The sequence below is a fragment of the Ixodes scapularis genome, unplaced genomic scaffold (assembly GCF_016920785.2).
Source record: "Ixodes scapularis isolate PalLabHiFi unplaced genomic scaffold, ASM1692078v2 PGA_scaffold2__306_contigs__length_199485367, whole genome shotgun sequence".
Taxonomy (NCBI): Eukaryota; Metazoa; Arthropoda; class Arachnida; order Ixodida; family Ixodidae; genus Ixodes; species Ixodes scapularis.
The window spans coordinates 92,193,766-92,218,999 of record NW_024609857.1 but is presented as its reverse complement, the minus strand read 5'-3'; the positions used below and the strand labels follow the sequence as shown (position 1 = coordinate 92,218,999).

The 25,234-nt window shown below is 48.0% G+C and overlaps 1 protein-coding gene across 8 annotated transcripts in view; it reads right to left on the bottom strand.

Annotated features, from left to right (window-relative positions):
- The window catches only part of LOC8024827 (transcription factor GATA-5), a 132,064-nt gene that overhangs the window by 46,132 nt on the left and 60,698 nt on the right, over positions 1 to 25,234 (bottom strand). For 5 of the 8 annotated variants that reach the window (XM_040499681.2, XM_040499682.2, XM_040499685.1 and 2 more), the window contains exon 3: positions 8,931 to 9,103. In XM_040499681.2, coding sequence (XP_040355615.1) covers positions 8,931 to 9,103 — 173 coding nt within the window. Of the gene's footprint in view, positions 1 to 1,526; positions 1,617 to 8,930; positions 9,104 to 25,234 lie in introns of all 8 variants that reach the window. The other 3 variants (XM_040499678.2, XM_040499679.2, XM_040499680.2) reach the window with 1 other exon arrangement.

Here is a 25,234-nt window from a genome sequence, read left to right as displayed (position 1 = left end):
GATACGTCTAATCATCGGCATGGGAACTACGCGCTACTTTGCTGCCGTCATATCTGAACGTAAGCCCGTGCAACGCAATTAAACCGTTAAATGGGCTTTAACGCGCTGGGACATTTGCTAAGATTGTCGGCGTATAAACACGTTCGGATACAATCGTGAGGTTGCCCAAGAACTTATAATGGCACGCATTTCCGACGACGAGGCAAAGACTGAATGTTCGTAGCTTTGATCGGTGGCCAGGATGCGTGGGCGCCCGGCCGCTCGCTCCTAAAGCCCCCGGATTCCCTGGATCTGTTTGTGTTCGTTTTACTATAGTGTCAAATGTGCTGCCTAGTGGCTGTAGTGCTGTCCTCGGAATGGGATGGCGGCGCAGCACTTGCCCGTGGCACGTATGCTGCGCGTTCCCACAGCGATAGTTGGCGGTACACGTAATGTCCGAGTCCCACAAGAGCGACAAACAGAAGCTACCGACATCAACAAACTGCAGACACGTGCAGCATGCACGCTACGGTATACCTTTGGCGAGCTTGCAATCCTTCGTGCTGTCTTCAGGGGTACTGAGAGACTGCAAGCCTGTCATATGTGTACCATTGGGCATGTGCTGCACGTGTCTGAGGCTTGTCTTTGTCGGTTGTTGCAGTTTCTCACTCTAGTGGGACCCGGACCTAAGGCTCGAGTGCCACCGGAGCGACGAACAGAAACCGCCGACATCGACAAGCCGTAAACACGTGCAGCGTACACGCGATGGTACTCGTGGCGGGCTTGCAGGCTCCCGGTGCTTGTGAAGTAAGCACGAGGGATTGCATGTAGCCTGCCAAAGATACCTTCGCCTGCCTGCTGCACCTGTGTGACGCCTGTCGGTGTCGGTTGTTTATGTTTGTCGCTCTAGTGGGACTCGGGCATCAGAAACGCATAGAGTGAATTTTATCGAGGAACTTTAGCCGCTCCCCTGGACATTTCCAAAAAAAAGGGCTCCTGGCCGGTTCCATTTTCAGTGTTCGTGCATATAACGCCGGATTTGCTCACTTTCAGAAGCGACAAACATGCGCGTGGTGTGCAGAGGAGATCGCACGTTGGGCTGAGGACTTGTAGATATTGGAATGGTGCATATATCTTAGATTACACAGCCTCTTCCCCGACGCTGCTGCCGCGTGCATCTCAAGCAACCAAAATCGCATTTCCTGCAACACGGATACCGTGTCGCGGGAAATGCGATTTTGGTTGCGCGAAATGCACGCTGCAGCAGCGTCGGGGAAGAGGCTGTGTATAAGTGGGTGCTCGCTCTGAGCATGCGCTGTGCGGCAGCGTGCTTAATTATGACGGCCAGTGAATGCGAAGTAATGGTACACGGGAATCTTGAAAAGAACATAGTACAAGTTCAAGAAACAGATTAGGCTTCCCAGTTCACTGACAGCTTAGGAGAGACAGGGCACAGGACTTAACCAAAGGGGAAGACGTGGCCGCACAAGCGCGCAAAGAAACACTAAGCGTGGGATCGGGAATTAAGAATGGAACGAAGGGCAGACCCAGCATTGACCAGGCCCTGTCGATCTTGGGCTGTCAGTGACATGGAAGCCCAGTTCATCTCCGGCAGAGGCTGGCGAATTGCACGTGCTCTGCAAGAAAGCATCGCTGAACGTGTACGGATATGCTTCAGTAAAGCTACGATTCTTTTTGTAACTTTTATTAAATACTAGGTTAAACGAATCTTTGACGTTATAACCTCGCAGACTCAAATTAGGCTTTTTTTTTTTTTTTTTTGGCATATTAGAGTTTTGCAGTTGTACGTAAAAGACAAACATCTGAGAAAGGCAAGCAGCGTTCATCATCTCAAGTCGCAGCTAAAACAAGCAGCCACGTGATATAGTGCCGCCGACATGCCACATCACCTAGAAGACAACATGGCGTCATCGCCTGCGGTTCCCCGACCCGCCCCAAGCGGCAGACACGCTAAAGCTCCACGAGAGTCGCCGCAAAGCGGCAGACGCGTGCGTTTTGAGCAATGCGTTTGTTGGGAGACGCAGCAAGACGCGCTGATGGCGACGCTGACGCAAGCTATAGAGGCGGCGCCGCGCCGTATTCCTATACGCCTCGCAAGTGGGCTCATTTTCGTCTTCTGCGCATGAGAAAGGAAGTAGCGGTGACGTCAGAACGCCGAGCCCTGATTGGCTGATCGCGACCCCCTATCTGAGCGTCGTCTGCTCCTTTGCAACGTCGTCTGCTCGCAACGTCGTCTGCGTCTGTCTTACCTTTCCTGCGACTTTCGGAAGTGCAGGTCTTTACGAGCGAGCTCGACTTCGCCTTTCAGAGAGGGCAGACGAAACAACTCGAGCCGTACGTTGTTTATGTCTAACAACTAGCAGACGCGCATCAAGGAGGGAAGTCAAAGGACTCACTGGCGAGGTGTCCCGAGGCGCCAAGGTTTGTTTGCTAAGGAGCGAGAGTGAACGTGTTAGTGCCCGCAAGTTCCCTCCCAAATACTTTTTCCCTCCTTTCGTGTGCAGCGAGACCCCTCATTCTTTAACGGCGTCGGCGGGTTGGCGCAGCTAACGTCGTCTGCTTTACGTCTGCTAGTCAAAGCGATGGCTGCTTTACCTTTCCTGCGTCTGTCGGAGATTCACCGCTTTTTCACCGGCGAGAGTCACCGTTGCCTCGGGAAACAAGGAGATAACAAGAGGAAGAAAGTGACCTCTTAATCTAAAATTGAGGTCAGCGATCAAAGTATAACGCGGGAAGGGTTCACAAGGGTCGCGCGGGCATATTCCATTCAGCACGCCAGCCGGTTGTGGGCAGACGGTCGCCGAGTCGCGGAGTGCCTGCTAGGCCTAACTGCCGTACTCGCTTGGTCGTGTTTGGTGTAATCGTGGCCGTTGGAGCTTTTCCCGGGTGTTTGTGGATCCTGCGCTCTTGTTCGTCGTAATGTGTTTCAACTAGTTTTAACTTTTTTCTTGCTGCTTGAAGTCGGGACGCGTGAGAAGCGCACGTAGAAAAATAAACGTCAGTGGGTCGTCGCGACCGCGACGCTGTCGGCCATGCTGATTTGATCGTAAGAAGTGCGTAAGTCAGCTTCGGAGCTGTCGTAGGATTTCGTCGTAACCTGCGCAAAACTTACGAAAATTTCGTTTCGTGAATACGAATTTGTTCTTAAGTTTTGTCTTACGCACATTTTTGCGGTAAGATCGTTTCGTGAACCTGGCGTCTGCACTTCCGAAAGTCGTAGGAAAGGTAAGACAGACGTGGACGACGTTGCGAGCAGACGACGTAGCAAAGGAGCAGACGACGCTCAGATAGGGGGTCGCGATCAGCCAATCAGGGCTCGGCGTTCTGACGTCACCGCTACCCCCTGCGCAAGAAGCAGACGAACTTGCCCTCCGCATACGAATGCCATCGCAAAAATACGGGGCACGCGTACTATTTTCGAGATATTCCCGTCACCGGATAGTTGGACACAACTATCCACATCTCGGAGAGCCAATCACCACAACTTACGGACGCAGCTCATGTAATGACGATGCCGAAACAAATGTTTAGACCAAAAAACGCGGTCTGAGTTCTGACATTCAGCAATGCAAAATGTCACGCATGCATTGCTTAATGTCACAACTCCGACTGCGTTTTTTGGTCTTAACATATGTTTTGGCGTCGTCATTCGCTGAGCTGCCTCCGTAAGTTGCGCTGATTGGCCCTCCGAGTGCTGTACGGGAAAGTAGAAGCACGGGCTTTTCTAAGAGTGCGCTAGCAAGAAGACTGCGTGGCGTTGCGTGCGAGGGCCCCAACGTGCACGGCTGACTCTGTCGCCTTTTCAATAAACCGCATTTCTCTAGACACGCGTCACACTTGTATCAATATACTCGTTCAGAGTGCCTAACGTTCAAACTCGATATCGTTTTATGACCCCCCCCCCCCCCCCCCCCCCCCATGATAGAGACACAATTTACGCTGTTCCAACTGAAATAGCGCGTAACAAACGTTCGAGCCCTTTGTGTTGCCGAATTGTGGGAAATTTTCCATAAAATTAACTCCCAGCGACAATGGGGAACTTAAGTTTAAAGCGTGTAAAAATAAGAAAAATATTGAAACAAGTATCGCTTTAATTGTGCGTGCGTTCGAATAAAGTTTACCTTTGACCCTCGCAGCTATATAGGTATACGTTTTTCCCGGAATACACAAAATTTCCCACGATTCGGCAACAAAGCGGCACGGCCTTCCGGTCGCATATCGCGCCGTCGGAAACGACAAACTGCAAGCCTTCGGCCGGGAGAGAGAGAGACCCTGGATTAATCGCTCCTTTCTAACGAGATAAGTGATACTGTTCGGTCCCAGTCCGTCCCTTGTCCGACTCGAGGACGCAGATGACATCTCGCCATTAAGATAAAACAGAATGCGACAGATGGCGCGTCGTCGGACATACACGGACCCGAATGAGCCTAAAAGGATCCCTAGGTACAGACGGAGCCATTGTATGTTTGTTTTTGTTTGCTTTATGCCGAGCTGTACTTTGTTTTATTTCATATACGATGGACCACAGCGGACGCTACGAACCAGTCCAGTACTGTGAGCCTATCTACGCAAAACCCTGCGCCGCTGCGCTTCTCTGGAACGTCACGTTACACCCACACGGGATTTGATTGGTTCCTGGCGTCCGCGAAGGTCCAACGTACGGTGAGACGGAGGAGCAGACGAGACGCCATTACCGGAAGATCTCTCCTAAAGCTGCCAGCTGACGTTAGCGAGAGGGAGCGGCAGACAAAGCGGAATGGTCGGTCCGCAGCGGCTGCGCGCCGTGCTCGCATAATCAGCGGGCAGCATCTGCAGACGGGGCAAGTTAATGGCGGCGCGGCCTCTAATTGGCTGCCTCTCGGGGTGGAACGAACGCACGCGGAGGACATATTTTCAGCACCTCGGCGCGGACGGTCGGACGCGGCGCCAGAAATGGGCGGGAATCGGGAAGGCCCGTGCGTCTCGCCGCCACCGCCGCAGGCTGCCAATCTCCAGGGCATCCACCTGCCAAACTAGTCGCATTAAGAAAAATAAAAAAAAAAATAAATGTGACCGAATAAAGGGAAAGTGAAACTTGGTCAGAGACAAGCGGAAAGAGTTCTTTCTCAGCTTCACTTTGAACTTCCGTTTCAGAATCTGCGATGGCAGTCGCGTCTGCTTCGACGTCCAAGCGACGCCATCTTGATTTATGGCTCTGGATATTTCCGAGAGGCATTTTGAAATGGGACTTTGGAATCCATATATTTTACGGAGCTTCTCCGACGGCGAATAAAATCAAATGGTCTAGAGCATCCTATTAGGGCAAGTGTCGGGGTTCGAAACGAAACTTCTAGGGAGCGCCCACAGAGTGGCAGCTAAGAGGTTGGCACTCTGCTCTGTGGCTCACTTTGGCGCCTTGGAGAAGCTGTGTTTTAAACGAGACGTCGGCTTCCCCTATGTACCCAAGCCCAGTGGCGTAGCCAGGGGGCAGGCTTATGGAGCTTCAGAACCCCCCCCCCCCCTGCCCCCACCACCCAAACCAAGCCGATCCTAAAATATACACCAGCATTTTAACCCCCCCCCCCCCCCCCCCCGAAAAAAAATTCTTGAATACGCCCCCTATATATCTTATCATTGTCGTATAATACCTGAGACTGACGTATAACACCTGAGACTGTTCACAGTGTCAGGTGTTGAAAGACTGAATAACTACGCCGGGCCAGCGACAACACTGGTATATCCTCCGGGGCCAAGAATACAAGTATGACCAGGACTGTCAACGTTGGAACGCCGGCAAAACGGTACTTTTTGACAGTCTTTGGACCGTGGGACGAGGAGCTGTGTTAAGAAGCATCCAGAGAAAGGACACTCGTGCAAGAAAGAACAAGCGAAAATAGAACCGACCAGAACCTTTCTTCCGATGTGCCTGTAACACGCGTGGTAAATCCATGTGAAGTGTCTATTTCTAACAAGGCGGAACAAACACTGAGGAATGGCTCAAAGATTTTTGTGAGCGTAAAACCTTCCAGGATGGATGTGCTTCCCGCAACTCAAACTATATCTTTATCTTACATAATTAGCTACCACCAGCTCGCCTCCGCAGTTAGTCTTTGCACTATATATCCTACCATAGCCTCCTCTATACTGGCAAAGCCTTGCAGATTTCCACGATACGCGGCCGCCAAATATGAAAAGGTACTGGGCAGACAACGGATGAGAGCAGAGGCATGTAACGGGCGCCTCGCTGCGGCGAGACGCCGAAACACACTTCTCTCGAGCGCTGGAATGTCCGCTCGTGCTCCTCGCATTCTTCGCACTACCGCTTCTTTTCTCGTCTGGTTTGAAAACCATGTTTCGGGTCCTCGTCGCTGCAGAAGCTGTGCGCCGAATACCAGAAATGCACTCTGCTACCGGATCCTCGCACTCCAAATTTGCGACCGGGCACTCTGTGGCTCGGTCGTCAAACTGCCAGGCTTTGTGAGCATATAAAGGAGGCTATGATCCTGCCCATTAAGAAATATGGAACGCCTACTTTCCCGGAAAGTGCATGAGACAGCCAATCGCTGCAATTTACAAAGGTGTACGCAACTTCGGTTCACTTAAAGTCCAGACGCAGCCGACACAACGAACTCATGGTACCAATCAGACAGCGTCAAAAGCGCATCATCATGGTGTCGGTCATGTTTCTGCATGTGTTTTATCATCGCCGAACCAATCATAAAGAAGAAAGGCCCAGTGACTTGCGCTTTTCACGCTACTTGATTGGACCCACTATAGTTCGTAGCTTCGTCTGCGTCTTGGCGTAGAGGGACCCTGACAGGGTATTTAAGCTTGCCGAGGTTTTTATTTGCATATGATATGAGAGCCCAACTACCCACAATGCAATGTACGGCTCGAAATTCGATTTCTTTCCGCCCGAAAACCGCCGATCGAGAACTGACCGGTCCGAGTCGCGCTCACTCTCTTCTCCGTGGTCACGTGTCGTTTTTTATGGTTTATAGACGACCACCAAAGACAATCAAAGTCGTGCGTCATCGAAGGAACACACTCAATATTAAAAATAAAAAATAAATATGATACCCATTTTTTTTGTGGCTTCTAAAAAGCCGCAAACACGTTGATTCAAGAAAATAAAAGTTGCACAGCCACGTGACTTCCGCCAACTCTCCAGTTTCCGTTTGGTTTCAAGCAGTTGCGTATTGTGACTTTATTAAAAATATAAGTGAAGCTGCAGCAAAATATTGATTGGGTTGTTATCTCACACCGTAACGAAACGCCTGGCAAAAATTAAAACACAATATTTTGGGGGTGTCAGTGAATTCTCTTAAGCTAAAGCTATAGCAGAACATGCTCAATGCCACAGCGCAGGCTTTATTTTTACGTGAAACGTTTTTTGGTTATAGGTGTTCGACATTTTGTGAGCCCTAAAACTGAAGCCTGAATAAAAGCGTGGCCGCGAGGCTCGACACTGATTGGTTTTGAGTGTGTGTGTGGGAGGGGGGGGGGGGGGGCGTTATCGCAGTAAAACAAGCGTTTGCGCCAGGTGGAAACTGAACCCAGACCATTGACATTATCAAGCGAGTGTCTTTCAAACATGTCGCGACACATCAATTTATATATACGCATAGTGCCCTCGCGTTGGACCTCTGCCACGTGTTAAAACACCCCTTTTGTGGTTGATTGAAATCTTCACATTTGGGTTTTTGCATCAAACATGGTTGTCCACTCTAGCACAGGCTTTTGGGTTTTTGCATCAAACATGGTTGTCCACTCTAGCACAGGCTTTTGGGTTTTCACAACTCCCACTTGTTGCAAGAACAGACGGTAATTTATATATGCCTCTTTTGCATCCTGTTCGGCATGGCGCACCACCATTTTCGTTTTCCAAATGCTATAGATGACCCAATGAGCACACGCGTATCATACGGGATACCGTCATTTCTTCCACCGTTAAAAAGCAAATCATTCTTGGGATGATAAACCGTTCTTTTTTTTTTTAATAACAGCTTAAACACGTCCCCCCCCTTCCCAAAAAGAAAAAAGTTAGCTTTTTTTTTTTATTTTGGTAAAGAAGGAAGACCAGCGAGGCTGTACTATGGTGGGAATGAAGTAATGGCCGGCCGCAAGTCGGCAAGCCAGTGTGGAAGGGCTCGAAAGGTTGCCGCCATCTATGTGCAACGACGGCAACCAGACAACCGGCAAGCCGATTGTCTGGTTACCGCTGTCGCTCATAGATGGCGGTAGCTGTCCAGAGTTCTGTGTCATCATTTGTTTGCTGACGGACACGATCCTTGAGAAAAGAACCCTTAACAGCTCCGCTTTAAAAAAAAAAAAAAAGAAACGTCATCCTAACAAAATATAACGACGTGCTCAACAGTTTCTGGCATTTTGCACAACAAACAGTCGACGGACCTTATCACGACACTTCGCCTTGAGTTGAGGTGCTCAATGGCAAGAAAGCCCCGTGGGGCACCCGCCCCGCGTCCGGCAGATAGCGACTTGACCACCCTGTGGCACGTTTTTAAAACCCGGGTTAGCGCCCGTATCTTCATTCCAGGAATTGCTATCGAGTGCATACGTGGCACGCGTTAAGCCAGTCCCTACACTATAACCAATGAAGAGCGCCGAGAGCATAAACTTTACACGTTTCACGCGCTACTCAATTGCCCAGGAATTTTCCACGGATTGTTCTAGGGGACATATTTTCAGCATTGTAACGATTGGCTTCCCCAAGTGCCTTGCGGGAAAGTTGACACTCCAGTTTTCTTAGAGCGCGAGGGAGTGACTTCCCCAACCCGAGCGTCTGGTGATGGAGCAGCGGTCCTCAGTGCTGAACGCCCCCCCCCCCCCCCCTTTTTTCTTTTTTGTTTTTGTTTTTTTGTTTTTGTTTTTATCATCCGGCTGAAGCGAGAGCAAGACGCGAAAAGAAGCAAGGGCTACTGGGGACGTACCGGCCGTTTGGGGGGCCTCATGAGGGGTCGGTTGGCCCCGTTCATCTTGGAGTAGAGGCCGCAGGCGTTGCACAAGTAGTGTCCCGTGCAGTCGCGGCGCCACAGCGGGGTCGAGATGGCGCCACAGTTCACGCACTCCTTGCTCTCGTTGCTGTAGAACTCCTGCAGGCGCTCTGCGTCGTCGGGGGAGCGGGAGGAGAGCAAAGAAACGGAGACACAGGCACTTGAGCGCGGGCCGAGTGAGACGAGCGTGCACCGATGTGCAGCACGTCGGTCGGGGATTCACTCAATGTGTACCGTTCATGTAATTGAACTTGCGATGTTCGCTGTCATCGTGGGGTGTTAGCCACAACAAAACGCATACTTAAAACTAATAAAAATGACCTGGAAAAAAAAAAAGTCTCTTGGGAGCTTTACAGTGCTAGTCGACGTTATGCATATCGGCCTAGCTTCTTCGGGGCACACTCTAAAAAATGCCCGTGCGTCTGCTTTCCCGCACAACACTGGGCAAGCCAATCACCGGAACTTACGAAGGCAGCTCAGCGAATGACGATGCCGAAACATATGTTTAGACCAAAAAACGCAGTCTGAGTTGTGACATTAAGCAACGCGGGCGTGACGATTCGCAATGCTTAATGTCACAACTCAGACTGCATTTTTGGTCTAAATATATGTTTCGGCGTCGTCATTCGCTGAGCTGCCTCCCTAAGTTGCGGTGATTGGCTCTCCCGAGTGTTGTGCTGGAAAGCAGACGCACGGGCGTTTTTGTAGAGTGCATGAAGGAGCCAAGCTTTTTAGCGACACGTCGGCGGCCACTCTTAAGTTTCCATAACGCTCATCTTAAGATACAAACCAAGAGATACTCTAGTTCTAGTGCCCTGTAAAGTCATGCACTGGAAATTCCTTCTTGTAACCTCCATATCCGCTTCCAAAATAGACAACAATTTAAATTGAACTGTGACACGGCGTACAAAACGTAGGCACCGACCATTGCGTTCTTCTCTTATCTATAGTTCCAACATCGCTGGCAGCTGAAGAAATGTAGGGCGTGGCCACTTCCGAGCATCTTATTATCACCCCGCAGCCAATGAGAATGCCGCATTTGCCAAGAAGAGCGCCCAATAAATAACCAATCGCGAAGCAAGGAACATTAACATAATTAGAAACGCCCCGGGTTTCTTAAGCCGTCGGCGACTATACAGTATACTCGACATGGCTATTCGAAGACGCCTCGGGGTGTAACGCCTCTTTTCGAGCGACTGGGGTGCGCCTGTCACATAATCGGAGTTTTAGTAGATCCTCCGCAACATGCAGCGAAAAAACAGCACGTGAAGGTCCAAGGACTGCGAAACGCGTCCGTCGAGTGACGAGGCTCCGAATTCGGCCTGGCTCTAAAAGGCCGATCTGCGCAAGGGGCAACGAGCAACCCAAGTGTCATTTACACTATCCCTGCGCATGTCGCGCATTTTCTAGCCATGGAAGGAACAATGCAAGTTCGAAGCGCCATTCTTATTCTGCGTGTGTTTTCTGGAGGCTCTCTATATCTGCTGAAGGCGAACTGTCTATCACCGTGATTGACCCTTCACGTGTTTTATGGGAAAGAGGGCATGCAGGCACGCCATGCTAACATATACGTATATATATACCATGGAACGCCCGAATACTTCTTGGTGGTCCTTGATAACACCGAGGAGCAACATTACAACAAACCGCGCATTACGCGGTTTTTCTGTGTGCGATTAACGTAACCTTTTCTATCGATTCTTTTCTTTTTCTTCGATTAATATTTAAAATAGAGTATCTCACTCAAAATTAAAGCATTCTATGGCGCGTTTTTCGGGAAGTGAATTTCCTGGGGCTCGTAGCTCTATTTCGAGCGTTAAGGTATAGAACTGACAACGTATACACCCTAAAAAATTTGAAGCGGCTACTTTCCTTCAGTGCACTTGGAAGAACCAATCGCTGCAATTTACTGATGGGGCTCGTTGAACGACGAGTCTGACAATATGTTCAGATCTATAAAAAAAAAACAGTATGACCTGTTACACTGCAGTTGTGACATTAAGCATCTTGCTCAATGTCACAACGCAAACTGTTTTCTTTTTGTTTTGTTTTTTACATAATCGTCATTCGGCAAGCACCCTCCGTAGAAAACAGCGATTGGTTCTCTCAAGTACTTTGCGGGACGGTAAACGCTGCAGGTGTCTTATAGTGTACGCCAACTAAGAGGACTATATAGAACAACCTGAGCAAAGCATACTCTTACGCATCAAGCACCTGCCTGGAATATGCCAAATACGTAACACCTTCGCAAGCAACCACGCTTCGAAAGCTATTCGCGACTCCAACTAACTATAGGTGGCGCCACTCATTTTCCAAAATGGCGGTTATAGTGAGGGTCGGAGATGCCTGCCGCTGTTGAGCCTGTCTAGTGTGCTGGCTTTACTGAGCGACGCAAATTATTTCTGGTAATACGAACAAGCTATGGTGTTATGGGCGCAGGTAACCTCTTTACCCTGAAAACAAGAACGGTGTTTAGCGTAATATTTGCACAAGGATGCGCGTTTTAATTCTGGAGGGAAACCGAAACTAGCCTCTATTTTGGACTTAATTTCTCGGTATAGGTCTTAAAGGGGCGGTGCAACGATATTCAATTGGAATGTTATTCACTTTACACGAGCTTACTGGCACTAGTGGGACTCAAGAATACTCGCACGCAACGCCACTGACCAAGAAACTCCTTTGTTGCGCTGTGATTTCGAGGACAAAACCCGAGCGTTTTCATTCAATCTCTCCTTCGCAAAACTTGATGACGTAGCTCGGCGGTAGGAGTACCGCCCAGTGACGATTTTGAATTCGGCTCATAGATTGGACCCGAGCATGGCGTGGGCACTCGATTCGGGCTCGTGACAATCTATAGCTCGAAAAGCATTCGGGTAGTGTCCTGTGTCCAATCGCTGCAATGACGACAACAGCCAAACCATAACAATGTCTGGAACGCAGCGCGTGTCCTGTACCTTGCCAACCCTAGCGCGTGGCTATGATCAACATTGGCGGCATATAATCGGCTCCAGATCACGTGGCCGCTTGTTCTGGCTGCGAGTTGAGGGGGGAAACTCTGCTCGTTTTTCTTTATTTTTTTCTGCGACTTCGATTGCGTGTGGTGAAAAACGGACGGGTATTTCACAGGTCATTAACGTCAGGGATCCGTTCAAAGCGGTATTTGCGCAAAATACAAAAGTCGTTGCATCGCCCCTTTAATTTCGGATTCTTTCATGCTTCAAAATGTGTCTCACATCGTAATTACTCAGTTAGAGAGGTGTATCGCAGAAACTTTATTTCGTGACATACATGTCCGATCTAGGCTGATATTTGTAGTTGTTAAAAAATGAGTGCTGATATTTGTGCGTTCTCGCTGCCTTTTCTTGCTCAGATAATTGTAATGGGAAATAATGGACTGCGGGCCTTTTAATGAATTTTTGGGTCTTTAGGTGATTAATTGGTTTAACATTATTCCCAGCACAGGAATAAGTGAATTCCAATTTTTACAAATGTCCACAAAACGTATAAATTAATAAACGCTGTTCTCACTGCAACCCAAAGACGAAATCCGAGTTAGACAGCTGAAGTGTGTGTGTGTGTTTTATAGTAACGGCGTGACGCATAGGACTTTATATTACATCCAGTGTTTGACTGTTAGACTATCTTGATAACGATTTCAGAGTTTTTTCATATGCTAAAAAGAAAACAAAATTATACCTTTCTGGATAGACTAATACGGTAAAATGACATATTTTCGTGATCTTGGCGTTAATTGGGGGCATACAATTGCCGCGATTGGTATTAATAATAATATTAAAATTATGCTATTCTAATACCTAATTTTTCAAGCGTTGCCTATGATCTAACTTAAAACGCGCGAACAAATATGACAATCAAAAGTGTGCTAATAATCATCACTGGTGCCAATCGCAGCATTTTTAATTACCAAGTAATAAAATAAAAATAGTTAAAGTCAATGAAAACATTCTAGCTATTTTGAGAAATGCATGTAAAATTACATTAGTTGTGCTTAAAGTATATGTTTCTATCAAAGTCGCGACTTTTGACAATCAGCAAAACATAAATCGCCGCCAAATAATTCTTCCAAACCAAAAACCCCCAAAATAAAAAATAAATAAAAATAATTTTTTACATTATTTAGTTACTCTCATTTTTACGCTCCGTCGTTTTTTCCAATCTCAGCCTTTCCAGTCCGAAGAAACTACTTGCTTTCAGGTCTGATAACTGCAGCACGTGTCGTTGGCGTTGGAAGCCGGTGATACAGTAGTGAGTTTTAGTATTGCGTATACGAGCGAACGCAAGAGCTGTGTGTTCGCAATAGCTTTGCGTGTTCCTCACTGCGCGTGCGCGGAGCCCAAAATTGCGGTCTTGGCGGCGCAGGGCGATGAGGCGCACGCACAACGTGGGACTTGCAACTCTAACGCAAACGCACACCACTTGCGTTTGCTTCTATACACAATACTAAAACTCTCCAGTAAGGTACAATCCCACACCGGCTCCAGCACTACGTTGGGACATTGAAGAGTGTTGTTTGCATTCGGAAATTACATTTCGCGAGCCACGATCGCGAGCAGTTCCGCCGTGCCCATTGGGCAGGAGAATCGGGAGACCCTCACTAGCGCGCTTCCTGTTTCCGCCGCGGGAGGGCGAGCGTCGAGCTGGAGACGCGAATAGCCACTGCGGGTGAAAAGACATTTTGTTGGGGGGCAGCCGTCTAGTAACCATAGGAACCCTTTAGCGAGGCCTAAAAAGTCCGACGTACACTTCGCACTTTCCGCTTTTGCTCACCTCCTCTTTTTCTATATCCTCTCCACTTTTTACCTTGGCCCAACTTGGCTCCTCTCGCAGCTTAGGAAAGGCGAGCGCTAAGAGGATCATCTTCCCTGCAGGAAACCGAGGTTGAACGTCGGGCTTAAGGGGTGTCCAAACAGGACACTACAAAACGCACGACTCCGACAAATCGTGAAAATTGAAGCGGACGCGCCCGCTTCGCGCCCGCTTCAATTTTCACGATTTGTCGGAGTCGTGCGTTTTGTAGTGTCCTGTCTGGACACCCCTTTACACGCCAACACCAAGGCGGCGGCACCAGGGCCGTGCAAATGTCAGAGAACTTCCTCGCGGTTGTCTGCGAGTCAAATAAGAGCTTTATAGCATCCTTCTCCCATAGCCTGTGACGTAAATAAAGAAGAGCAAGGGACTATAATCGTTCTCACAAGAAAGAAGTTAGTTTTGTGCAAGGTTCTTACGCGGCGTGAAGTAGTTCTTGCAAGATGTCATAGAAAATATCTGGCAAAAGGAAAAGAAACGATACTTCTTCCGTTTGAAACGAGAACATGTTGATAAGACAACGGATTACCAGTCTTTAATGAGCGGACGCTGAGAATCTTACTTCTCCACTTAAAATGGGAAATTTAAATGCTGCATGAGAAGCCGGACTCGTTTAAATTGTAATTCTTGAGACGAAAAAGGAGTATAATTGAGAATGGTAGAGTCCGCACGCCGCAAACGGTTAAGCTGTTGGAAAAAGGAAAGAGAGAAAATGAATGTACTTTAAACCACATTCAAGTTTTACGAGAACACAATCTTAGCAAATATGGGGATTTGAAACAACACAGCGGCATAATTGATCCTTCGAGTAAATCACTTCATGGTGACGAATGGGATACATGCTTCTGTATACACAGCGAAAATCTGTTCCCCAGAAAATACACCCCAAACCGGCAATTTGCAAAATTCATGATATAATGGAGCCCGTGGAGATAAAGTTGCTTACAGCACTTGAATGAACGGAGCCGGCGAGCAAAAGCGGAAACCGCGTGAATGGGTACGTCGGCCTCTGGGATCAAGAAAAAAAGATCCTGTGTGCTGGATTACTTAGCTAGAAAATGTATCCCACGGGTGCCACGGCCAGCAATAATATGAGCTAAAAATAAGAGCGGTCATTCACCCTCGTAAAATTGGAAACATTCTTCTTTTTGTGTGTGTAAAAATGGGCAGAGCAGTTTCCACATCACGTAGGCATTGCTTTATCCTTAAATTACATTGTACTAAAAGGTGAAATAAATAAAGATTCCACTGTGTTGTATTGCATTGTAATGTATTAAATTCTATTGAATTGTATTGTACTGTAACGATGTCCGACAGCCTGCGTGGCTCCAGTTCGGTCCGCGACCTCAAACGCCGCAGAAACGCTCGGCCAGTTCAAGTTGCTTTCAACGAAGCCTGCGTTTTGCTTGTTTTCTTGTCTAATAATTATTCAAAAATTCATTATTGTAGAAACAAGAAGATGGAGTAAAACAACAATAATACACTCATTTGGAGAGCTAGACGTCTTGTCGCTAACGAATTAAGTTCAACGAGCATCAGCGCACCCTTTTAAACTTCGCAGCATTAATATTAATCCACGTACGAAACGAGGCTCACATTGGCTCAGCATCGCTGAGCTTCGCTGGAAACCTCAACACACTGTACTCTGTTTTATACTTACAAAAATGTTCCAAAAGCCGGGAATCATGATTAAGAACAAATACCTCCGACTTGCATAACAAAGCCAACAATTTATCAGGCGTTTCGTCTCCTCTGCGGGAGACATCATCAGTGCGGCCTGGGAACACCCGACTAGAGCAGTCCTACGCTTCTTCTTCCTTCTCTTCCTCCGTAGCGTTGATTCTGCCGACTTCTTCCATGGCGTCATCATCTGCAGTCGCTTCAACTTCTTTTACGTCCATCGTGGATGGGAAGCTAAATGAAAAGTTATTTTAGGATGTCGGTGTACACGTAGGGGAGGGGGCCGCGGTTAGAATTGCAGGCGGATGGGTCACTGCGAACACCATAATTCCAGAAATCTTCTGGGGCCCCACCGTTGTTCGCGTGCCAGGGTCACAGCATTCGCAAGGTCAAAAGTGTGACCAGTCGTCCAACAATGGTCCACCAGTTCAGTTTTTGACCTTGTGGCATGTGTTGCCTTCTCCACGTCTCTTTTGCGCTCTTTGAGGCGGGTACTCCGTTTGCGGCCAGTTTCTCCGATGTAACATTTGTCACAGTCCTGACAGTTCACTTTGTATACAATACCACTTTGAGATTCAGGGGACGTTTGATCTTTTGGCTTTGAAATGAGGTCTCGTAATTTTATATGGGGTTTGAAGGTTGTTCGTATACCTAGTGGAAGGAGGGACCGGCGAATAGATTCTGAGACGCCTTTTACATAAGGGATAATCACCACGCCTGCTTCGTAATTATTAGTCTCTTTTGTTCTTCCCTGCTGCATCTGTTTACGTGTGTTTTCAATAAAACCTTGTGAGTACCCGCGCCTCAAAAGGGATCCGATAACAGTCTGAACTTCCGATGCTCGTAAATCTGAATTTGAAGGCAAATGTTCTGATTGGCTAATTAAAGTTTTTACAACGGCTCGCTTATGTTCCACAGGGTGGTGAGAATTGAAACTCAAAAAATTACCGGTATCACAAGGTTTACGATACACGGTGGTTTCAATCTGACCGGTGTCACTTCGGCAAACAATTAAGTCCAGGAAAGGTAACGTGTTATTTTGTTCTACTTCTCGCGTGAACTGTATGGAATGTTCAATGCTGTTTAGGGTTGCATGGAAGTTGTCAACGTGATCCTTATTCAAAATAACGAATGTGTCATCTACGTAGCGGCGATAGAATTTGACAGGGCATGCTTTTACTTCTAACGCGGTTTGCTCTATGTGTTCCATTACAAGATTAGCCAAGGTCACAGATACCGGACTACCCATGGGGCAACCCTCAATCTGACGATAGAATTGTCCACGGAAGGTGAAACGCTGTCAAAGCTGCTGGCGCGAGCCAGCAGCTTTGACAGCGTTTTACAATAAGTATGAAAGTTGAAACTCGCAGACCATTTGGACGCGTTCTCGCGCAAAAGAAACCATAGACAAAGTTACACGCACGCGCCAGTGGCATTGATAGCGGTGCATATTAAGTACGAAACGGAGTATAATAGAATCTGACCTATACTACTGCGAAATAACCACAGGGCGCGCTCAGAGCCGGAGCTTTGCGCAAGCGATGCTGAGCAAGGTCAACCTCGTTTAGAGGTCGACGTTTTCAGCGCACGCACGCCCAGGGGGAGGCTCGCGGGTTCGATCCACGCCAACTTTGAATTTCTTTTAGCAATCGTAGCTTCTCCCAGTAAAGAATCTGGTACATCTATTTTCCCGCAAAGCACTTGGGCAAGCCAATCGCTGCTATCGATACACATAACGAGTTTCTGCTTATAAAATAAAAACAGTCCGCGCCGTGAAACTCTCACGTGCTTACGCTATACTTTGACAATCACAATCGCCAAGTTTCCTCCGCAGCTTGCTTGCGATTGGTTCTGTCAAGTTCATTGCGGTTAAATAGACGGACTGGATTTCATATAGAGTGCGCGCTGCATCCCGTCATCAGTTCTCAATTCTGCTGTTTTGTCGACATCGACGCTCCCACGATGCCAAATATTGTATTTTGTGTTGGCTCAGCTTCGCACATGGAAACCTCTAGTTCTCTCAGTTGTTAACCGTACCGTGACCGTGACTCGTCCTCCGTGGTCATGTATAGAGACATCGAAGTTAAGAAGGGAGGGAATTGTTGGCGATGTGAAGTTGTAGTATAAACTATCCTTCACCAGCCCTTGGCAACGTTGCCGAGCCTGTGGGTACGGGTGTATACTTTCGAGAGCCAAGTATTTGATTACTTCCTTTGGTCGCCCGTTTGGCGACTCGGAAAACAAGTTTGCTCGCTCAAGTCGCTGTCGAATAATTTGGCACAAGCAATCATTTCGCGGCCCCCGTAGCACAGCTGCAGCCATTTCGATAAGGCAAAGAATGGACCGTTACAATTTGCTAGTGGTTATTACTAGGGCTGGGCACTAAATCGATTAACCTACCGATTAACCAATTAACCCTTCAATCGGGATAAAATGTTTTACCGGTTGATCAAATAAAAGTTAAACAACCAAAAAAAAAAAGTAAAAATGTAATTTTTCCACCACGCGGACGTGGAAGAGTGTACACCTGTATGAAGGCGAACTTTAGTGGAAATTTCGCCCTCAAGTAAACTGTAGGGGCGATATTTGCGTAACCTCGAACAAGTGGAGAAGGTAATCGTGTCCCGGTCACTTCAACGAGGGGCGAGTGCCCGTTTAGAACAGCAGAAACTATTGTGAACGATCAAAGGAGTTTGCTATTGCCGGAGAATATCAACGCACACACACTCATCAAGTAATAACTTGGTGAGTGTGTGTGTTTTTTTACTGTTCTCAACTACATTTGAAGGTAGATCTTAAATCCGAAATTGTACATTGCGTCGTTTATCGCATATTCAGCAAAGGCAACAAAAAAAATACATGGTGTTTTTTTTTATTATTAAATATTATGCATGGGAATGAACGAAATCGATTAATGGATCAAGTAATAAAATAAAAGGTGGCGATTAATGGGGCTATAAATTTCAATCGACGCCCAGCCTTGGTTTTATACCTTATTTCACCAAATAAATAAATAAATAACTTTTATAATACGTAAGAAAGTGTGTTGCGGGGTTGACTCAAAAAGAAAGCAACCAAATACGTTACTTGCAAGTAAAAGGAGCGGATAGTGGCCCCTGAATGGCCGCTCAGCTTTGATTAGATGAGCACCGTGCAATTCCGCCACAGCGGAATTGCACGGTGCTCAAGACACATATACATAATAATCATTTTTGTGCTGATTTCCAAAGGCACGTGCCTTTGGAAAGAAAAAAAAAGAACGAAGGAGGAACCTATATTAGAGAGAGTTTGAGAGATAATACAATTGATATAGTTGGGAAAGCCATGAGAAATAGAATTCATTTGCTTAAAGAAGTAACATGAGACTCAAGTAAGCAATTTGCTGTAAAAAAAAATGTTTGAGTAAAATGCAGCGCAGTATTTAAAGTTACGCCTGGAACATACGCATACTCTCTCGAAAATCTGCAAAGTGTAGACGGACAGTGCCTGTATCTCCCCCCCCCCCCCCCCCCCCCTTTATCTTCGTCGCGCATTCATGATTGCGTTATGTTCACCTCACCGGTTTTAATCCCATGTGAACACCCCCCGTTATCCGCGATAAACTAAAACCGCGTCAACGGTTCAAGAAAAAGGGACGTCGACCGGCAGCCCGCGATTGCGTTTGAAAGGCGGAGACTTTGTTTGTGACACTTTGTGACGTTTCTTCCCCTCTTTCTTTCTTTGTTAAGCGTTGTGTATATGGTTGCATGAGCCTCGTCAAGCGGCGTTAGTCTGCCTTTTGTTTCACGAGCCGAAACTAAAAGTACAAATAACGTCTTACTAACCGGATTGTTAGGGCCGTGGAGTTTTTATACCCTGAAATTATTTCGGATTCATAGTGCCTATTATAATAACGGGTAATTTTTTTTTATTTAGCATTACTAATGCGAAACCCGATTTGGGTTTCGCATCAGTATCAGACTATCAGAGAGTGCTGTATTCCAGAACAAAATACATATTGCAAATATTTCGATACATTGTGTCATCTAAAATCAACGACCTTATTAAAAATTATATTGACGTACAATATATGTCGAATGGCTAGATAAGACGAACCGTTCATTAACAAAACATACAAAAAGCCTGGATGATGCTAAATATTAGTGCGGACGTTGTAAAGTTCTCGGATGTTGTGAATTGTTTGTCGGTAAACTTTTATTACTTTTCATTTTTTTCTTTTTCTGTGACTGATTTCGTTTGAACAGTTTAAGTGCTGACAAAACTGCCCCGTCTCTTTGGGCAGGGACTTGTGAAGCTACATTCTGGAGCTTTTATTTTTTAGCTTCCTTCACGACATGTACCCAATCAATATTTAATTGAATTGAATTTAAATCACATTGACCAGGACGAGTGACAACGTGGAAAGCTTTAAAAAGTGCGCGAATGCATTTCCACTAATAAACAACGTTCTCAAGACATCAAAAGGACCAAACTTCAGGCGTCACTTAAGCACCGACAAGTCATAAGAAGGGACCAAACAGCCGCCGCCGCCGCCGCGGTTGTGTATATGGTCTACTATACTCTATAGTGCAGTACCTCCGCTCTAAACTGAATAATTCAGGGAGTGACAGCTGAGAGATCGTTTCCGGTTCCGCGTTTGTCTGTCCGGCGTCGCATCGGCGCGCCACGCGCATGCGCGTAAGCGCTCGCAATCCCCCCCCCCCCCCCCAAGTTCATGGTCTCTCCGCAGTGCTCACGTGCAGTTGTGTGTGCGTATATCTGTGTGTCTGTGTGCGTGTGTGTGGAGGGGGAGGGGACCCTCCCGGGCATTATTTGGTTTCACCTTACGATGGACCCGTAGCGGACCCCACCAGCCATCCCGGCCAATGAAGCCCTGTGAGCGTGTGACGTCACTGCTAACCCCAAGCGTCGTTTCGGCCCTTCCGGAGGTCACGTGATGCTCCCACGGCATTGGATTGGCTCGGATGGCTCGCAGCAAGGTGGAAGGAAACACACACGCGCCTGTCCGGTGCACGCGTGCCGGCAAAGCAAGCAGCGGCCGACGCATGGGAACCAGTTCCTCGAACCGATCTGGGCCATTCAAGCATGCTGCATGCATAATGTCGGTCTGGCTGGCTGCGGGAGAACGTCTTCGTGTGCACTGGCGCCGCACGGAACTCACTAGACGTCTGGTGAAAGTGATCCTAAATCAGAAACACCTCGACGCCGGAATCGCCTTTTTTCTCCTCCCTTCGGGGGAGAAAAGCGCGCAGTTCGAAGGGAGCAACAACGACGAAGGAGCTTCGACGCGCCGGCCTCTGTTTAGGACACCCCGTTGGTGCGTGACGTCGGCAGACCGCCGGGCGTGCGACACGCCCGCCCCTTTCCTTTTTTAGACCGCCGTCGAGGTTGACGATATCGAACAAACACCGTGTGAGGGTCGGTTTAGATGGTTGCGTCTCGAGTTCAACCGAATTCGTTACGAGTCCTTGCGTTCCGCTACGGCGTGTTGCGTGGGGCTCGGTTGTCATAGCAACCATCTCGTTGCAAGCAGCCATTAGCGCTTGGAACGTGGTTGGTCGCACACATAACGGAATGTTTCAATGGGGCTTAAGACGGTAGGAGCATCCATAACTATACGATGCTTGTGAACCGCGCGACGTTTGTGCTGTTGTATGATCGACGTCCGAGCTAGAGTTATAGTACTCAGACATAAACCAAGAATTCATTCGGATGAAGGCGCAAAAACGTTTCTGCGCACTTTTAAAGGAGGGAGCGAATCTGGCGTATCATACACAATGCCATCTCCTGCACTCTGACTGACAATGGTCCGCAGGAGCGAAGCAAAAGAGTTGCGGGAAAGCGGCAACTACGGCGGCGACAGCGGCGCCTCTAAAGGCTCCACCCCATGTCTAACATACGACCGTGTTAATCACGCGAAATTACATTCGACAAAAAAAAATTACATGCACTGTTTACACATATAAAGACCTTCGCAAAAATCGCCTTCTGCGCGCTGCCATCCTTGTCTGCTGGGCTGTGAAACGCCTTCTGAGCATGCACTGTAACTCTGTTGTTCGGTAGCTCAGGCCCTGAGCACGCGTTCATAGCTCAGTAACTCAGAATCTTTCGTCTGGGTGATAATCGGTAAAAAAGTCTATAAATTAAAAAGAAGAAAAGTCCGTGCGTGCACGTTTTCGCAAAAGTATACCCGGCGTGTGCGAGTATACCACGTGATATTTGAAAATTGAAAGAGACGCAGCCCTATGTACAGTCGGCCGCAAAATTTTGCGGGACATGGGAGCGCCAGCCAAACTGCGTTGCCGCGCCGTCTCGTGGCCTGCTGCCTGGTGTCAAGACGAGCGCATTGCGCATGCGCGGCCTTTCATACTAGGAGGATTGTCCTGTTCACTGGCTTCCGTCCGACGCGCTCCCGATTACTGCGACCGGCGCAAGATGCCGCTTCGCAACCGCTGTGCAGCGAGTCTGCTTCAGCCGGCGCGACGGGCAGCCAAGCTCGCTTGAACCCTCTTCGCGTCGCGCTGCACTTTCTAAGGGCCCTAAACTCGTCAAACACAAAGTATGAGCCGAAAGCTCGCGGAGCGCGCCCATTGGACGTCGGCGCAAAAAGCCCGAAGTCATCGTCGTGATGAGCCCATCGGTGCGCTCCGTCAACTTCGGCCCCAACTTTGTGCATGACGAGTTTAGAAGCCCAGATAACATTTCGCTGGAATCTCGGCTACGGGTTGAGCAGCGAATAATCTTTATTTTGTTCTTATTCATGATCTTACGGGTCGTGCCCTGAAATGGAAAATGAGTGTTCCGCGCACCAAAAGTGAAGCGAGGCGTCCCGTCAATGACAGGCTAAGTGCAAAGGGCGACGAAAAAGAAGGATGGGGAGGAGAAAACACACGGAACGGTAGATGAAAAAGGAGAAAGCCCCCGTTCCCTTCTACCGTTCCGGAAGCTATGAGCCAATACAGCGCCACGAGAGTAGCACGTGATCTTCTAATTTGGCGGAGCGACCTGGATTGGCTCGGATTACTCACAGCGTCCACTGCGCTTAGACTGAAGGTGAAAGGGAGTATAGAAGCAGAATTTTCTGGGTCGGCCGGCTTTTGGAAAATTGTGTAGTACCGAGGTTTGTGCTAAGAAGGTAGTGAAGGGAGTTACACAAAACGCGAAATCAGCAAATGAAAATAAATTGGAAATCATTTACTTGCATGAAATAAAAAAAGGTGAAATGAATCGCCCAGACATATCGCCCAGACTGCAGAGCACGGCTAACGGCCAGTGAAATTACCGTCCACGGAAATCGCCTCCTCTAGACGTCGTGGCATTGAATCGTAGAGCGAAGCCACGATCTCAGTGTGTTCACGCAGCGCTTCCCATTCTTGACTTATTGCGCTCCAAAGCGCGTCGGCCGTGGCGCTGCCCAGATTCTGTGGTGTGAGGCGTGTTTTCATGAGGCCCCACACGTTTTCGATGGGGTTCAAGCGAGCCCAGCTGCCCGTCGCGCCGGCTGAAGCAGACTCGCTGCATAGCGGTTGCGAAGCGGCACCTTGCGCCGGTCGCAGTAATCGGGAGCGCGTCGGACGGAAGCCAGGGAACAGGACAAGCCTCCTAGTATGAAAGACCGCGCATGCGCAATGCGCGGGTCTTGACACCAGGCAGCGGGCCACGAGACGGCGCGGCAATGCAGTTTGGCTGGCGCTCCCATGTCCCGCAAAATTTTGCGGCCGACTGTACGTTTCCACTTTAATAAAGCTCTCGGAGAGTCAACCACAGCTAACTGTGCCCGGAAGGAATTAAAGAGACTGCACTGGGCGGGTTCCAAAAATGTTTGGTTTGACTGCGGGTGCGCGAATAGAGAGGTTTGAATCGAATATAGCGCAGCATCATTTCTTCGACCTGCACAGTGTAAGAGAGGGACCGCAGCGATCCGATCCCATGGAGCCAAGCAAATAGCAACAAAGGTGCATCGTCACGGCGCGCGTTGTCCTCGCAGGTGGCGCAAGCTACCGCCCATTACAAAGGGTATATCCATTGACACGTATGCTATCAACCTCGATTATAAAAAGAAAACGAAGCGCAGGGTGCATGCACTGTGCGTGATTGGTTAGTCGGTGATACCAAACGCACAAAGACGATGAGCGGTGGCATTGACGTGACGATGCACTTTTGGCAGGGTCTGATTGGCTCATTCAGATTCGTGGCATATCGGCTGCGTTCGAACTTAAAAGTGCAAAGTACGTATACATGCCAAAATAAAGAATAAAAAAAAAGTTCTAAAGCGAAAAAAGAAACAAAAACAAGAAAAGTAATGCCATATTGTAAGCAAATCAAAACATAATAAAATGCTTATAAATGCTTTTTCAAACTTAACAATCGGGCTGCTTTCAATATTTACCGTATTTACATCACTGAAAAGTTGTTAACTAAAGTGTATCTTGAATGAACAGTAGTTCATTCGTCAGCATTGTTTTCAAAAACCCGATGAATTCGTCAATCAATCTGCCATGTTTAAAAATGCATCGAAGGATAAATATTAAATAGTTCTAGCTGCAGTGACAGGGCATGACGCAAGCACATGGAATGTCATGGTTATTGTCATATCGCGGATTTCATTTTTGAGGTCCAAGCATATTTTCGGTGTCGTCATTCACCCAGTGGTATACGCCCTCGCTATCCGTAGAACGCATGCAGTGATTGATTATCCGAGGGCTCTGCAAGAAAGTAGATGTAGTGGCACTTTCTATACTCAGTTTAGTTTATGTGTGAGCTGGTCAGAATCTGCAAGAGCGAGTTCCGGGCTTTCAGCGTCCATGACAAGCACGCACGCTCGTGCGGTTCAACCACTGTTCAGGGCCATTTATCGGCTGCATCTGGACGTAGAGGGACGCTGAATCGGTTCTGTATTTGAGCAAAACCACTTAAAGGAGTCATGAAACGCTTTTTCAACTTTTTTTTTTGTTTAGCTTTCCTCCTCAACTCATAAATCGCGCATTGTACCAAACAGTTCAAGAAGTCAGAAAGGGGGAAGTACCCTCTTGCTTGGAATCTCGCTTGTGTAGCCGGACACAGCCATTGTCCCCCTAGAAGATTAGCCCGTCGCTCGAAATTACGACTAGTTGCTTTCCCCACCCCGTTCACCCCGAAGCTGACAGTTCTGTGGAAGCTACGTGCTCGTTGGGCCAGCCACACATTTTCCACGTGATCATGCTCTCTCGCGCGTACCGACCCGCAGAGAATGAGGTCAGGTGATGAAAGGGAGGCGGCTGATTGGTCCGGCAAGCGCGTAGCTTCCACCGCAATGTCAGCTGAGGGGTAAAGGGATTAAGTGAGGTCCGGTGTCGAGTGACGTGCGCTTGGGCTCTGGTGACGCGCTGCGGGGGCCCGGTTATGGTGGCTTGTAGCCCGGTGACGCGCTGCGGGGTCCGCGGATGTATCACAGTGAAAAGGCGGAGAGTTTACGAAGGGAAGGAGGTACGAAATAGTCCGCTATGTTTTGCAAATTTTCGTAGCGAAAGTCAGGCTTCTGACTTTCTACCTTTGTTCTTTTGGCCCACTGAACGATGTGCTATTAGTAAAATCCCAATATAAATTGATTTACTCCAGCCCAAAATTCGCTTCATGGGTCCTTTAAATCGTTTTCATTTGGCCTCCAGGATAACGAATATCCAGATTATTTTTCGATTTAGTGCACTGAGGCTGCAGGAAATCATTTTCAAAGTACCGCTGAAGTCAGGGCCAGA